This window comes from Dermacentor andersoni, chromosome 6 (genome assembly GCF_023375885.2).
Source record: "Dermacentor andersoni chromosome 6, qqDerAnde1_hic_scaffold, whole genome shotgun sequence".
NCBI classification, from domain to species: Eukaryota; Metazoa; Arthropoda; class Arachnida; order Ixodida; family Ixodidae; genus Dermacentor; species Dermacentor andersoni.
This window is the reverse complement of record NC_092819.1, coordinates 25,494,274-25,511,834: the sequence shown is the minus strand read 5'-3', so window position 1 is coordinate 25,511,834 and position 17,561 is coordinate 25,494,274. Positions and strand designations below refer to the sequence as shown.

At 47.2% G+C, this 17,561-nt stretch overlaps 1 protein-coding gene across 2 annotated transcripts in view; it reads right to left on the bottom strand.

Moving 5' to 3' along the window:
* The window catches only part of LOC126521690 (exportin-4-like), a 68,098-nt gene that overhangs the window by 28,956 nt on the left and 21,581 nt on the right, over positions 1-17,561 (bottom strand). The window contains exons 10-14 of one of the 2 annotated variants that reach the window (XM_050170419.2): positions 10,387-10,511; positions 6,690-6,814; positions 2,149-2,320; positions 396-555; positions 198-287 (exon numbers count right to left, since the gene is read on the bottom strand). In XM_050170419.2, coding sequence (XP_050026376.1) covers positions 198-287; positions 396-555; positions 2,149-2,320; positions 6,690-6,814; positions 10,387-10,511 — 672 coding nt within the window. The remainder of the gene's footprint in view (positions 1-197; positions 288-395; positions 556-2,148; positions 2,321-6,689; positions 6,815-10,386; positions 10,512-17,561) is intronic. The other variant, XM_050170421.2, reaches the window with a different exon arrangement.

Sequence of the window (17,561 nt, the reverse complement as noted above, 5' to 3'; positions counted from 1 at the left end):
ACTAAAGATAAAGTACTATAGCTAAGAGCCGTTTACACCCCAAAAAGGCAAAGCTGCCGTTAAGGTGATTAAAAGCTAGCCAAGTTTAGCGACTTTCTCATTAAGTTACCAACACTGGCTGTCGCAGACGCCGGACAGACACAGTGCAGGTGGCAGCAGCCTTAGGTTGATCATTTAAGTTGGCTTGTGTGTAGTACCTGACGAGCAGGGGCTGCTGGCTCTCTCCCCACTTGCTGCACAAGGCCTCCCAATGAGCCCTTAAAGATAATCCGCATGATGCCGCTTTCCTAGGAAGGGAAGGGTGCAGCGACCAAAGAGAAAAGGGGAGGGGCGACTTAAGTTGGGTCTGAGAGTACCTGCCCACCACACCGGCACACCACTACCTCTCTGCCTACCTGTGTGTAGTATGTCTCATTTGGCAGCAGGTAAGTCAGCCCCCAACGATGCAGAAACCACACCAATGTTATGGCCACTTCAGGGCTGAGCTGGGAACCGAGGCCCGCCTGCAGTGCAGCCCTCTCCACGTGGCACAGCTGCAGAACTGCAACGATCAGTCTGCATTGACAAGCAGATTGATTGATTGATTGATTGATTGATTGATTTAATGAATGGACTGACTGACGTCTCAAACCAACACCTAAACTATGCAAGTTCATAAGGTGCAGGGCTCCAGTTCCCTCTAAGTGCCATGCCCCAAGTAATCTTATTCCACCATCTGTGCACACACCTTGCCTTGCCCATGATAAGCCGTGCAACAATTTCCACTCATTCCCTGTCTTTCCCCAGATAATTTATGACAACGTGGTGTGGGTTTTCGGGCATGTCAGGTGGACGGGTGTAGAAGTGCTGTGACCTCGTTGGACAAAAGGGGTCTTGCAGTAAAGTTGCTGAATGTCTTGTACATGAAAAGCTACACCTCACAGATAGCCTTTCACAAAAATTCAAAGCCTTTTGTGTTAGAAGCAGAAAAAGCCAAGCACACAGCACTCTTCGGTATTTCTTTGTCCTCTGCAAGTTACTCTACTTGGCAGATGCTTCCTTGAACAGTACCTTACCTTTGCAAATTTTAAGCCTTTACACGGCTTAAAATGTCTATACAGAGGTTGGTTAAACTGAAATTCCATGGCAGATTTTACTTGTATGCGACAGGTGGAGTGAGAAAGCTCATGAGTCGGTGCTGCTCGGATGGCATGTCTCTCAACTTTCAACCTGGTGACAAAAAGTCCATGCAGCTTTTTATGATGCCAAAACTTAAGAACCTTTTAAACTTGGTTTGGAGAACTGCGATAAAAAATTGCCCGCGAAAATTTTTTTCACTATTCATTAATTAGCATAATTATATGTTTGAATATATCACAATCAAGAAAATCTGTAATATGTTACGCAACATGTCGCCAGTAAATAACATTTTAGTTTAAAATCTTCCAGCATGTTACTTGGATAGAAATAGAATTTTATTCACCTTGGAAAAACCTCTGGCACACAGTGGGCAGAAAAAACTGGCAGTCAAGAAAGAAAAGGATCACTCTTACCACCTGGGGCGATTCGACACAAACCTAAACATGAGTACGCAAGCATTTTGCAATCTGCTCATGCTGGAATGTGGTCGCTACAATTGCGAATGAAACTAGCAAAATTTTGCTGTTTAAGAGAATGGCAAAGCCACTGGACCATTGTGTCAGGTGAATTCAAAGTGTTTATTTATTAGTACATCAATCACCGCATTACAATTCTTGGCATGCAGGCTCATATATGGCGAAAAACAGCACATGAACTGCGAACATACAAAACATTACGTAAAAATAGATATGATTACAAACGATAATATTAATATATCACTAAAGGAAAAGAATTACAGTATGAAATGTCCAGCCCTTCATGACTCAGGAGAACAAAGTATGAAACCATAATTTTGTTAAGCTTATCACAGTTACTCAATATTTGTGGAGCTATAGTGTGTTAGTAAATTTACAAAAGTAAGGTGCTGTTCAGGGAAGTATCTGCCAAGTACAGTAACTTGCAGAGGACAAAGAATGCTGCAAGACCCCTTTTGTCCAACGAGGTCGCAGCACTCCTACACCCGACCGCCTGACATGCCCAAAAACCCACACCATCACAAGAGGGATGACAGTTGCCAAAGATCCATACCTAACCACTGGGTCCACATTGCCCTGAACAGAAGACACAGCATCAGCTTGGCCCAGTCGTGACAGCAGGGAAAGCGTGGCTGCCGTGTCAGCACCAGAGTTCAGGCTGAACTGTGTCACTTCTTTGGGGATTAGAGGGGTCTCACCTTCACACACTGTGGTCAAGAGGTGGCCTGCAGAATAACACATCAGTATTAACAGTTACAACTGAATATCCATTAGGCATTGTGCAAAGTCACATGTGCAGTGTTGCAACCATTTTAACATATACAGTCGAGTGCCTCTACAACGAAATGGCCTTTATAAAGAAGGAATAATTCTGTCCCGGTTCTACTGTGAGCTGTGCAGTACACAACCTTTACAACAAGGTGGCCTAGATTACAAATGATTTCAGAGGCCCCAAGCACTTCATTATAAGGGCATCCAACTGTACCAGCCTAAGGAGCGAGAACTTGCACCGAATTTTATGCCCCAAAGAAAGACGGCATATGAGAGACAGCACAGTGGAGGGCCAGGATAAATTTTGACAAGCCGAGGTTGTGGGGACGCTTAACTCTCCCGTTCCCTGTTTGGCTTCCCCGCATGACACACACATAACAGCGAGAGCCGGTGTTGTAGTTATGCAGCTACAAGATGGCGTGAGCGCCTCTACGCTAGCGCCACTCGACAGTATGAATAACTTTGTCACAAAGGAACTTGCTTGCTCCTTTTTGGTGCAGGACGACCGCGTGCAAGTAACTGTCCTATGAACTGCTTCCCATTCATCTTAAAGGGCCCATCACCAGGCCCCGTAGCTGTCGCGATCCACCCGGGCTCATGAACAAGGGAGGGCTCGAGGCACCCTCCGATAGACGGACGCTCCGCAGCGTGGTGGTGCTGAACAATGACTGACCGGCGAGCAGCCGTGCTCGTCAGCGTTTATTGTGGTGCGGTGACCAATGTTGCCTGCCGAGCTTTAGCAGGCCACCGAGCTTGGCGGGCGAACCAAGATTATGCCCGAGAGGGCGTCACATACTTGCTACACCCCCTTACCCCCAGTTTGTTTGTTAAATGAAAAACAGACGTCCATGTTCACACTATGAGGCTCTGCCTCCACCCTAGCTGGGTCGACGGTGCCTGCTATCCAGGCGAGTAACGGTCTGGTGGCCTCCGTCGTCGAGTACTCCGCCTGGGCATCGGTGTCGATGGGTCGGGTGTGGCAACGCTGGGTGCTGCCTGAGCCAGCCTCGCTCTATCCGGAGGGTCTGTAGTGGACGGCCTCGTGAGTGGTGCCGGGCTTGACACCGGTTCCACGGGTGCTGCACCACTGGCTACGGTTGCCGCCTCCGAGGTAGGTGGTGCTCTGCTGGGAGCGACTGGTGCTGCCACTATTCCTCCTGCGGGCTGGACCTCAGTGGCAGTCGAGGGTGCTGGCCAGGTCCCGAGGCGAGGCCTGACATGGTCGGCGTGTCTGTGCCACATGGCCCCGTCTGGCATGCGCACGAGCAGCGATGAGGTGCTGGCAGGAGACACCACCTGTCCAGCAGACCAGGGTGGGCCAGGACGGAAGTTCCTGGCGAAAACTGGAGCTCCCGGCTCTGGCAAAGGCCCGGGACGGCACCCTTGGTCAGCAACCAGCTTCTGCTTCAGCTTCTGCGTCTCTGATTGAGCCTCGCACAGCTTGCGCTTGCTGCGGGAGACCTCGCTCTTGAGCTGCCTGTTGTGGCTCTGCAGGCTCGTTATAATGTGCCGCATCTCCCGGTTGATTGGCTGAGCCTGCTCGCTGGACACCGACGACGCCTCAAACTCAATGCGTAGATTCTCGTACTCTCGACGAATCTGTGCGATGTTGTCCTCGAGGCGGATGACCTCCGAGCGAAGCTTTTTCTGGGCAACCAGCTCCTCGCTTTCCATCTGCTCAATGTGGCGAAGGTGCGAGTTTTTGGCTGTCGACAGCAAGGAGCGACACTCGTCCAGCTGAGTCTTGAGTTGCATGCTCTCATTGTACAGCACGGAGAACTGGCTCTGCAGGCACTTGTACTCGGCCGTGCTCACCACCAGGCTCTCGGGCAGCGACCGTAGCTCTATCCGCAGCTGCTCCACTGTATTCAGGGCCTCCTTGTGGTCAAGCTGAAGCTGCTCCAGCTCCAGCAGCCGTGCTGATGCCAGCTCCCGCTGTTCCTCGAGCTGGCTCTGCAGGTCCTCCAAGCGCAGGGAGGCTGCTCCGCCACCACCGCCAGAGCCCCCAAAATCCACATGTAGGCGGGACCAGGGTCTCTGTGGGAACGGCCAGGGGGTGCTTTCCACATTACGCGAGGCTCGCTGATGTTCCTGGCAGATTTGGCAGCTCTGCACCACATGCAGGCTGGCTTCCGGGTACTCTGGCAGACAAATGCCCAGTGCACGAATCCAGTTTCGGCCCAGCAGCGTCGGCGACGACCCCTTCGTTAAATAAAGGGGAAGGGTTGCCTCCCTGTCGCCAAAACGAACGCTGACCTGTGCCTGACCCTGGACCTGGGAGAGTTGCCCGGAGGAGCTGCGCAGCATCATGCCCGAAGCCTCGACGGACACGCCGGGGAAGGTACGCTTGAAGAGCTTCCCGGCCATCACAGACACGCTGGCCCCTGTGTCCAGCTCCATGGAAATAGGGTGCCCGCAGATTTCGACGGTCAGCATGTATGGCGGCACAGACGACGGTACAAAGCCTGTGTGCCACATGTCGAAAATCGGCGGGTCCTCGGCCACGACGTGGAGCCTGGCCGAGGAAGAGTTTGAGCTTGCCGCCGCATGCCTCCGCCGTGTATCCTTGCGACGGCTACCCTGGCCGTGGGCTTGCGTTGTACCTGGGCTTGAATCAGGCTGCTGCTTGCTGTTCGTCCTCCCCCTTCGGCATACACGTGCCAGGTGCCCAGTTTTCCCGCACGTAAAGCATTGTGCTTGAGAGAACTGGCACTGTGAAGGGGAGTGGGCACCACCACCGCGACCGCAGGTACTGCCCTTTGTTGCGAACTTGTTGACCGCCGCTTCGGCCGACGGTGAGCCAGTCGCACGGGAAATCTCGCCGGCGTCCTTGGCGGCAGCTTCCATTGCCAGCGCTGCCTTCACGGCGTCGTCCAGCGACAGGTCGGGAAGCTCCAGGAGTCGCGTCTGCATGGCGGGGTTTTTGATTCCGCAGACGAAACGGTCCCGAAGCAGCGAGTCCAGTTGGTCCTCGAAGGCGCAGGCACTCGCTAACCCTCGTAGCGCAGCAACGAATTGCCCGAGGGTCTCTCCTTCCCGGCGGCTCCGGTTGTTGAAGCGGAAACGCTCCATTAGCGTGGACGGTGCTGGGTTAAAATGCGAGCGCAGTATGGCAAGCAGCTCACCCAGCGTCTTAACGTGCGGCGTGGCTGGCTTGAGAAGGTCGAGCAAGAGGCTGAAGACGCGGGTCCTGCAGCTGGCCAGGAAAATGTCCCGCTGTTTGGCCTCGGGTGTGTCATTTGCCCGGAATAACACGTGGACTTGCTCCTCGTAACTTTGCCAGGCGGACCCATCTCCCTCGAACGGCTCGAGCCTTCCGTACAGCGGCATGGCGACAGCAACAGGGGGCGGTATTTCGCCGCTCCGTAGATACTCGTCGCCAGCTTCTTCGCTAGTGTCACGAGGATCCCATCCTAGTCGCCAGTGTCGCAATCCACCCGGGCTCGTGAACAAGGGAGGGCTCGAAGCCCCCTCCGATAGACAGACGCTCCGCAGCGTGGTGGTGCTGAACGTTGACTGACCGGCGAGCAGCAGTGGTCGTCGGTGTTTATTGTGGTGCGGTGACCAATCTTGCCTGCCGAGCTTTAGCAGGCCAACGAGCTGGGCGGGCAAACCAAGATTATGCCCGAGGGGGCGTCACATACTTGCTACAGTAGCAAATTTTGGTTATACACTGGAAGGTGTTGCATGTCCTCTACGGAGCGTTCTGCCACAAAATTTCTTCAGATCGGCTCATTAATAGCCGAGATAGAAATATTTCAGTGCCACAAGCCCATGAATTCAGTGGGCAGGCTCCACTGCCAAGCAAGATGCTCTCTCTACTTGCCTCATCTAGCCTAAGCAAGCGAAATTCCTTCCCTGCGTTCTCCCATACCAGACCTCAAGGATCACGTGACGTGTACGACGTGTGACGTATATCCTCGAGGATATACGTCACATGTCACGCAGAGTGGTGTACATGCACTCTGTTGGCACAGCACGCACATGGTCTCACAATGTTTCAGGGCAGACAACACAGCGTTGGCCCCGCACTCCTTGCCATACCACAAGCCATGCCAAGAGTGGTAATCACTGTCGGTTGGAGGGGCTTAGAGGCAGTGAACTTAAATCGAAATTTCGGGTAAAATGTGTGCCGAGAGCTCAGTTTTATTGGGTGTGTAACCATACTGGCCCCTCTACTCTCAGCTATGACGATAAACTGAGAATAATTGGACAACTATGTCATGGTCCCCTTAACAGCAAGCAAACATGCATTCTTAAACACACATATGCGCACACAGAAAAGACAGACAGGAAGATCGTTGAAACCAAGTTGCACCTTACCAGTAATGAGTACTATCCAGTGGAGGTCCTCCAGCAGTTCCTTGTGGGCAGCAGTCATGGGACTGTCAGCTTGAGGTTGACCCTGCAGTAACTCCTGCAGGCGCTGAGTGCGATCCTCCACAACCCTGTCGGAAGAACACACAGTGCACTTTCTGAGCGTCTGCTGGTGGAGCCAACAGAGAAAAAAGCATACAGATGACACTGCACACAAATTGGTCCAATGTAGTTAATGTGGAAAGCTGGGTTAGTTATTAGCTTGAACCAGCAAATCTCTGCCTGGGTCGTCACATGCCGCATTCACAGCTATCACTGCCAGACCTATTGCAAAAAGCATCTTCACCTATCTGTTTTACAGCGCATGGTGCGTAGTACCATTGGTAGCGTACTGCACCCTTTTAGGAAGCGATAATCCAAACGCCCCGCCGTTCCTTGCTACAGGCAATGTGATGTGAGCATCACGTTTTGCTTCGGTGGCATTTTGTGTCGCCCACCAACTCGATTTCGCTTCGGTTTCCTGCCGCCCTCTTAAACACCATGCAATAGGAAAACAACAAAACGTGTCTCGGACAGCGGAACACCACCAGCTCGACGCGTGTCGGCGTCTCATGCCACAACGATCCGCGTGACACTTCACATTATGTAGATGTCAACAATAGCCCAGTCTGTCAAATTTTTTTAGTTACTTTGGATAATACGTTTTCCCAGCTAGTACGTCTTTCTTGCGTTTTTTTTTTCCAAAACGTATATATCTGTACTATATTCATACTATATTAGTACTAAAACATACTATATTCCTAAATTATGCATGCGTGCACCCACCATCTCCTGTCCCAGTACGAGCACCAACACACCTAATAAGTGTACTGGCAGGCCTTCAGAGATATTTCGGACGTGCCAGTGGCGATTTGAGCCCTTGGAGGCAGTAAAAGGCATGCATTCGTCTTTTTGGACTGCCCAATTTTTTCGGACATTTTCGCAACCTCTAGGGAGTCCGAAAAATCGGACGTTGATTGTATACACCTACGCACTTTGAGCAGTGCAAACACACCTGAGTTGAATCAGTGGCTACATTGTGCTGCACACACGCAAAAACATCACCTTTCGCATGTACTGGCAAAACCTTGACTTCATTGCAGCCCCTTCACAGCGGGCAAGTGTCTTTACAAAGCCAAATAAAGAACCTGCTCAATGTAATAGAAATAACTCATGAAGCAACTTGATCTGTGCAAGCCATGACAGTGTTTCTGCCTGAAGGTACACTAGTCGTGGACAACATAATGCTCAAATAAAGCTCTGGCAGGTATATGAACATCATGCACATTACATATACATTATTGGCAAGACAAAAAGCTCCGAATCTTGTGCTAGCACAACATTAAGAGAAATTTGTCCATGAAACTAGGCTTCTAACTGGAAGCAGGCAGCCAATCCGAAGCGACAAAACAAGTGCATAATTACTGTGCCAAAAAAGCACAAAAATCATCTGCTTCTGCCAGTTTCATAGTGTTCCATCATCGTTCCTAGAACAGCAAACAATAAACAAGCCTTAAACATGGTAAAAGTCCATGTGCGAACACCCAACAAGAATTTTTAATGCCTCACCCCGTGTAACTCTATGAGTGAAGCTGGCGCGCCCCAGACCGAATGACCAAACTGTGAGGGCAAGTGATGAGGAACCCATGAGAAGGAGAGGCCAGGCGAGGAGGAATGTTGCTACATTTAGTTTTATTCAAGGGACTTACTCTCGCCACCGCACTTGTGCTACCTGGCCCTTTCTTTGGCAACTACAGTCAACCGTGCGTGCAGTCTCTGAGAACTGTGCCATGCCTCACCTCACATGGAGCTCTCGGTCGTCCCTTTAAGCCACCACTCTCTCCTAACAGTGGCAACATGCACTAGTAAACGCAGGTGCTGCCAGCAGACAAAAATCAGTGCTACAAAGCTGCAGTATCTGAGCATAACAACTGGGAAGGCTAATTTAACAAATGGGAACGTACTACTCATGAAATGGTACTGGCATTTCAATGTGTAAGAGCCAGAAAAACGTAAAAAACAGAGATGTTTCAATGAAGTGCCACTGTATATATACTGTTCTAAAATCCTTACCCCAGAAGCATGTCACAGGGTAACTGTAGTAACCGAAGCAGTGAGAAACAGTGCATGCTGCTAAAAGCAGTTTCCAACAAAAAGCACTAGAGGGAAATCTGGCACTAGTGTTTACGGGAGCTGCAAGTATGGTGTTTCAGTTAGCATGGAAGCAATGCAAAGTACAGTCAATTAACTATTTTTCGGATGCCCAATTTTTCAGTTTGGACGCCATTGTGGCACTGCCATAGCGCCATAGAGCAAATGTATAATGACGTCCGAAATTTTGGACACTGAAACTCTTTTCCATACAATTTTCTGAACCCTTTGGTGTGACCGCAAGTTCTAAATGCCAATAATCAAAGCCATCATTGCCAGCATTTTGATTATCTTGCAGCATCGAACAACTGCTTTTGCACACCATTCAGCTGGCAGCCGTACCCACGCCAGCAAGGCTAGGCCTCCGACGTTCACTACCAAGCTATCTGCTGCTCGATGCAATGTTTTTCATTTAAAGAATTCCTTCTGTCAGCTATGGAGACGGCTTTGCCTTTGTCATCCTCGCCAATGGCTTTGAAACTGGGAAAGCATAACAAGGGTCAAGCATTGCATAATGCAAGTTCCCAAAAGTCAGCTTCGCCACATTGCAGCAGTATTACGCAGTCAAGCATACGCAACGTATTGCAGTGAAGCATAACAGTAGAAAAGGTGGCAGAATTTCAGAGCTATATCAGACATGCCTGCCTGTCCCAATTTGAGCCCTGGGAGCAGTAGAAGGCATGCATTTATTTTTTCAGACTGCCCAATTTTTCTGACATTTTCACAGCCCCTAGAGAGTACAAAAACTGGACGTTGACTGTACACAGATTTGACTAGACTTTATCCTTCTGGCTGCAAAGAGCTTTGCAACTCTGCAAATTGATCAACTTCAACAAAATATTTCATTATAAGTGCAACAGTCTGAAATGATTACGCATGTGCACAGAGATTCATAGCATTGCTGTGTTCCGAAAACTATTGGTACATTCGACTGGTCAAATTCGAGAGCTCTGAACACATTCGGCTGGTTTTTCCAGAGTGCCACACTCCAGCTCAGCGTGCTCAGAGGAGCTCTCACTTTCAACCTGGGAGGATGACCAAGATCTGGCAGAATTCCAGTAACATGCTCCTGCATGTTCTGTTGTTGGCATGACATCAGATGCAGCAGCATGCCTCAGTACCTGCACACCTTCTCTGTTTACAACAGAAGACATGCTGATGTGTTTCCTATCCCGGCCTCCAATTGGTCTGGCGAGCAGCTGCATCTTTGGCTTGATCACGCTATCTCTGGCTCTGATGAACAGTGGGCTCTACATCATTGCAATCCGAGTAGGAGTGCTGTAGAGACCAGCAAAATGTACCATATGACTAATTGGAAATTTAATAAGATAAAGCGTCATTAATAACACCACCAAAAAGCATCTGAAGCCACAAGCATGAAGATTACACAAATCCATGATCACAGCCCCAGAGCTCCTAGTAAGTTTTGAAGGAAACTCCAGCTAAACAAATGTGAGCAAACTAGATGAAGAGAATCAGAAAGGTCTTTTCTATTCAAGTCCTCAATGCTTACCGGCAGAGCAGGGGCAAGCTATGAGGCAGAACGTGGCGACCTAACATTCCCACCACAGAGAGCTGGTCACGAAAACGAACCCGATCATCCTCATCTTCCTCAGCCACTTCCTCGTCATCGTTGATCTGCACATTGAGTAAATGTACATGAAAACTGCACTACAGCTGAAAAGTTTTCTACTGTTGTTTCAGCTGTGATAAACAAAAGGGCAGTGACTACATTAATGCCTTGAATACATACACTATTCTGGTAAAGCTCATCCAGAACATTACAAAAGAAAACTCAGCTGCACAAGACTGAGACATGGCAATGTATATATACTTGCGATATAACACTTGGCTGCGATAAACAAAGATGCAGTGCCTAGATTAATGCCTTGAATAGATACACTATTTTGGTAAAGCTCATCCAGAACTTATAAAAGCGAACTCAGCTGCACAAGAGTGAGACACAGCAATGTATATATATATGCTTGCGATATGTATAAGGGTAAGAGAATGATGCAGACACTGCTCAACATTGAGTGTAGTTTCTTAACCCAATAACTAAGACTGTGTGAACACTCAAATATCAACAAATCAAATTGAATAATGAATGTTCGAATAATTTGATTTGCAAATCAAATACGTAATATTTGATTTTTCATCTATTCAGTGAAACGGAGTGGTCAGTAGTTAATGCATGCAGACTTTTCACTACGCGTGGGTGGTCTCAGTCAGTACAAGCCTCGTCGATTGGCAGGACCAATGTATTGGTCCTGTCCTGTAAGCATGTATTTGGCATAGTCCTCCCAATTTTACAACCTTTGACAGGTGGCAAATGATGCTGAATCTAACAATGAAAATGCCCCTGCTCTTTACTGTCAGCAGGTCTGCCTGCACAGTGCCAGCAATGGCTAGGTGCAAAGTGGTGATCGAGTCACGTGATGAGCGGATCTGCACCTTCATCTGTCGTGCAGATCGACATTCACGAGTGGACAATTACCCACGAAACCAACCTGCCCATAAGGCTAGGAAAACCCTTGTGTACAATGGAGGAAAACTGGAAAGGAATGTGTTCTATACATTAAAAGATTGCCATAAAACAGAGGTCCACTATTAAACTGAAAAACTCAATATAAGATATTCAGTAGAACATAAGATTACTACTTCTTCAGCTTTGGAGACCAAAAAGCACTTGATTTTATTCAACAGACATTCTATTGATGAAAAACAAATATCTTCTAGACCTTCATATAAAACTGAGCTTTAACCAGTTTGGTCATAATAATTTGGTGTTCTCTTTATTAAAAGCAGACCATACTGTACATCTTAATTACTACAGGTACTAAAGTTACTGATAGCTTGCAACATTCTTGTTATGGAATGCTAATAGACTCCCAAGCATGTGCAGCACCATGTTTTCTTGCACAAAATTTGTAAGCATCTAACTTTATGATAAATGTTCTGATATTTGATTTGATATTTGGCTTTTTTTTTATTCTTCTTTATTCGAATCGATATTCGATTCGAAATCTACAATTAGGTATTTAGATTTCTGCAATCTGCAATTCGTCTGATCCTAGAATTGCAGCTCACTTTACACCTTTAATATGGAACTTGAGAGGTAGTTGCGCAAGCTTCAGCAATGGAGCCTTACCTTAACAACTAGCACTTAGTACTAGAGATTTTAGCTGCAACTAGTCCTTTGTGATCATTATGCAGAATTGCTGAAATCTTAGTCACCACTTTTACACCTTTAGGGCTATATATGCAGAAAGCAGACAAATATATCTACTGGCACTAAGCAGGTTCAGGAACAAATTCTACAAAGAGTGCTGCAGGTAAGATGTGTAGGTTCTCATGCAGCCATCTTTAATTTGTGCCTAGTGGCCAATGAAAAGTTAGCACTGCATATCAGGCAATCAATTCTCTCTAACATACTGATACAAGAAAGAATGGCTATTGATGGCTGAATGCAGGGACCTCACATGAAACCACCATGAAGAGAGCCATGATGTCATGACTGAAATTTTGAACCACACTGTTCCCATGTCCCAAGCCTGGGGAGTCTGTGTCATCAGCAGTCACATGTAGTGAAAATTCAATACAGAGTGCTTTGCCCAAATAAAGCTACTGCACACAAACAGCATTAAAGCACTACTGAAATGCATTTTGGAGGTATAATCACATTTAATATGAGCTGCAACAAGTAGTTCATGGTCAAAGGGGCTCCAAGACTGCATGGCGACGGCAACAAATTGGTTTAATAAACACCAGTACGTAATAGGAAGTAATTGGAATGGTGTCCAGTTCTACAATTTTTCATATGCTAGTCTCAGCCTCGCAGCCTCGGGGCACCTTCAACCATGGGCACCGGGTTGCAGCTCATATTGAATGTGACTCTACTTGGTTATTCAGTATCATTCGGGATTCTGCAAAGCGTCACCAGATGAGCCAACATATTCAAGTAAGGTGAGAAATTGGATGCTTTATGACAGCAGTAAGGCGGCAGGGATGGTATGACAATGATGGCATGACCAACTATTTGTTGTACTTCAATAAAGAAACATTACAACCTGTACCACCTGTTTCGTTACAACCTCAGCCAATCCCAAAAGTAGTATAAAAGGTAAAACTGGCATGCACATGCATTTATAAACAACTTCCTGCTACAGTCAATGACTGTAGCAGGATGAGTGATGACTGGGACACCAATAATTCGGACATGCATGATAATTTCGGCAGCCCCTCAGCACAATCCCTAGCCCCGTAGACTTAACGTATAAGGACAACTGAAATGTGTGACAACTTGCAGCAGCTCGTGCAGTAGCTTAGACTCTGACTGCAAGACTGTGCGCTATTTTGGCCATCAAGGCAAGCAGAAATAGCTTTTCATTTTGATGCATCACCGACGCATCACCAGCCATGTCACCAGCCATGTCGCCAGCACGTCCTTGAAACCAAAACTATCTAAGCCTAGTCAACCTTGTAGTCAGTGATCAGAATTTGGAGCATGCATTCACTGTACTTTCATCTCTCTGTAGAGACAGCATGACAATGTTCAAAATGCGATTTTTTAGTGATGCCTTTCACTTGTTTCTATGCCGTCTTATCCTCTGTTCATGGCCAGTTAATCCCATCGATAATGCATTCGGAGCACTGCTCTGACTACTGACGAAGCACAATAAGTATGAAAAGGAACAGCAAGCATAAAAGGCATTGCTAGAAAATTGTGGCCACAAAATAGGCCAAGGGCCAGCATATATGAGCAGGCAAAATGTCAACAAACTTGGGCCATATATTTGGATGGTCACTTTCAAAGATACAGTGAGACCTAGTTACTATGAACACTGCATCAACAAACTTTTCAGAAAACCAAACTTTTCAAAATGACTATCGTTATTCAGTTCCTGTGTCGTGTTAACAATGCCTCAATACTACAAATAATTATTCCAAAATGTGGCTATTCTTAGATCTCAGTCTATGCTTCACGGCAGCCGGAACAGTAGGCTAGCACACAAAAAGGCGCTAGCCTACTGAGAAAAACGCCGGGAGGGGGCTTTTTTTGCTATCACAGAGGCGACGACGCAACAGGTTTTGTGAGTGCATGCTCTGCCAAGACCAAGTGTCGCCTGGCAATGGAAGCACGTGTGTTCCTTCTTTTGCCTTTCTTTCTGCACACGTCTCTTATTTCATACTTCCTTCTGCAGCCATACTAGCTTCGAACGCTGAGAAATGTAACCTCCGTGCTCACGGGAATGTCGCACGGTCCACTTTCTGGACGGTGTCATTTACATGCACTTGCACTTTGCACTTTAGAGTAGTTCAAGTGCCCACCTCGAGCGAGACATTGTGATGTTCATGGCAAGGAATGTGAAAAACAAACAGAATGATGCATAGCGCCTTGGAGTCGACATTGAGCTTCTGCTTTCTGTGGTTTTCTCAGCGACAGTGTCTCTTTTGCGCACGCCCCACTTACTATACAGTGCTTGGGAGGTGCATAGTAGCAGAATTTATGGAAAACAGCAACAGCATGGGCTGAGCGCCAACAGCGCGCCATTTTCATGGATAGCTCATATGGTCACTACTGATGGACTGATGGGTTGATGCACCAAATGGTTAATTTTGGGGCTTTCACTACAACTACCTCTAAGAATAATAAACAATTTGCTGCAGTCCCCTGAAGTTAGTTATATTGAGATTCATTGGCGCAGCCTGTTGGGGTAGGTTGGGGGGCCAAATCCTCCCCTCTTTCTTTTAGGGGGGGGGGGGCCCTGACAAAACCCCCCTTGCCCCATTTTCCGCGGAAGAGAAAGTTTCAGAAGGTGGGCTCTGTAAGAGCAACATGGATGGGAGGGAAAGCTTGAATGTGGAAGCAAGGCAAGGGCTAGTGGCAGTCCGAAGGGGGGAGGGGGTCGTTATGGGGGCGATCCCCTCTCGCATGCACAGAACATTGCGGCCCCACTCATGGCGCGCCTCTACCTCATTCCAGATTGTGTTTACCATAACTGCTAAGGGGAGATGAGCGCTAAAAATTCCATAGCCAGATAAATATGGGACGAGCACGTGCGTAAAACTTGGAGGCATTGTTACTCCTCGCCCTGCCTTTGTGACGTCGAAGAGCTTTTCATTTATGGTACTTGACCAAATTGTCAACCCCATTGTGCAGAAAAAAAGCATTCCGCAAAAATTGCGACTTGCTTGTCGAGGTAACGCATAATAAGCAACACCCCTCCCCCTTTTTAAATTCTTTTTCTTTCCCTTGTCTCTGACTTTGATTACATTAATAAGCTTGAGAAGAGCTTGCTGTTAGGCTAGTTTGTACACAGTGAAGAATGAAAATAGGGCAAAATAGGGCAAAACATGGGACAAGAAAGACCTACAGAATGCTGATTTACGCACAGCAAAATATATAATGGATGGGGGTGCTGGGCTAGGGAAGCTAAGAAACCACCACAACAAACAGGTGGGAGAGCAGGTAGGTGAATTGCCACAAAGTCCATTTGGAGGCCAGAAACAAAAAACAAAAAATATGCGGATCTCACGCACTGTGGGAATTGGTGTAAGCGAATCTTCCTGTGCTCTTTGCTTTAACGATGATTAGTGGTAATGTTGATGGCGAATGCTAAATCTCTTCAATGCTTAGTCCAACATGAGAGTGGTGAGCTGATGTTAAATGTTACTTTGCGTGCATCACTGCTGTTGGTTTCCGTAGTACACAGAAGAGAACACACAAAGATAGGTGTGTGCCCTAGACTTTGCTGTGCACCACACTTCTTCATTCCCTCACATGTCACATCACATCATCGCAGAAGTAGTAAACTTAACTGAATTATGGGGCTGTACTTGCCAAAACCACAATCAGATAATGAGGCATGCCATAGTGGCGGACTCCGGATTAATTTTGACACCATGGTGTTCTTTAACGTGTCCCTAAATGTAAGTGCACAAACGTTTTTTGTTTTGCCCTCGTCGAAATGCAGCTGTCGCGGTTTGGATCAAGCCCATGACTTCAAGCAATGCCATAGCCGCAAAGCAACCGCGGCGGGCACAACAGTGTTGATTTGGTGTGCAACCGCTTCCGTAGTGTTCTAGACCCTACAGTACGCTTTAGTTAATGCAGCTCTGCTTCTGCACGCGCTGCGTAAGTTGTCCACTTGACATATTTGCACATTTTCCAGAAATAGCAGAAACGTACCGTACCGTACTTTGAACTTAAGTTTATCCAGTTTGCCCACAGCTGCTGTCGTGTCTATCATAGTAGTGTTTGTTTACCTTCTCACGTCACCTTTTCGCCATTCTCTACCCCTCTCCCATTTATAACTACCTTCCTTCTGGACTTGCACATTTGTAGAAATGTAAAAGTACTGCAGTTTCTGCAATGCTTTTGTGAGGGGTCACGGATAATTAAAGCTGTCAAGGCACTAATGTGGCGAAGCCCAAGGAGCTCCAGAGGGCATTGTTTCTCGCGTCGCCTTTCCTCTCTGCGGTGCTTCTGTCATGTATACAAACGCTCTGAACCACCCCTCGACGCGGTGTGTGAGACAACTGCAACAGCAGCAGCACTGGGAAAGTCGAAGGAAGAGGCAAAGAAAGCTTCGCTTTAATATGGGAATGTTAGGAGCCACCTTGCTATTCAACAACCCAATGAATGTTGAAGAGTGTGGCAGTGACTAATGGAAAAGAATTTAAAGAAGGGGAATGACATGATGGATACGAGGAGGAAGGGGAGACATGCATAAAAGGAGTCAAGAACGAAGTTGGTGGAATGCAGGTAATTGTGGACATAGGGACAGCGTCTTGTCACTGTCCGATCACTCAACACCAGACGACCATGGCCAGTTACCTAGCTGAGGCTCACCTATCTTGTCGTAACATATGCTGCTTGCTACTAAACGTCTCTGCAATTTTCAGAATAGATGGGTGTCAGGAGACATGACACTTTCATATCTTTCAGAGCTACTGGTCCTTATTTTACTGCGAACTATGGATGCTGCAATTTTCACAAAGGCTTCTAAACAGGAAGCGACCCTGCTTTGGACTGTCTGCCTCATCAATTCCCGAGTGTGATCAAATAACAATAAGCGCCACGTGATGACTACAATACCATGATGGCAAGTTACTCCTAAGCATCTCCTCGAACAAGTCAGACAGCAGGTCCCAGAAAGTGAGTGAAGCTTGCATCATAATATAACATAGAAGTTCTAGCCTAAAGCTTTGCTGCTGTATTTTTAAATCTAGAATAATATGGCATGCCCACAACGCCGAAAACGTGATTGAGTGACAGGCGACTTGATCAACAGTGTCCACCCTCTTCTGTACGTAGTCATGGCCATACCACTCACTAGAAGATCTGAGTGGAAAACAACAGTTATCTCCACTGTTACCTGGGCTACAAGTCTGGCCTGTAAACAAGAATACACACGATATTGTGCTATCTTGTTTTTGTTTAGCCCGTTTTTAGCGCTGTTTGTTTTTCCAAGTCATGTACCAGCAAGGTAATTGACATACAATATATAAATGCATTGATTCGTAAACGAAATTTTAGTTCTCTTTTTAATACCATAATTTTAAAGATAGCATAAGGATGATAGCATAATTTGATGCGAAGTGGCTGCACACCTTAGCAGTGAAAAGATTTTGTCAGAAGTTAAGCAAAGTGTTGTTTCGGCAATGCAAAAGAGTGCATCCTCA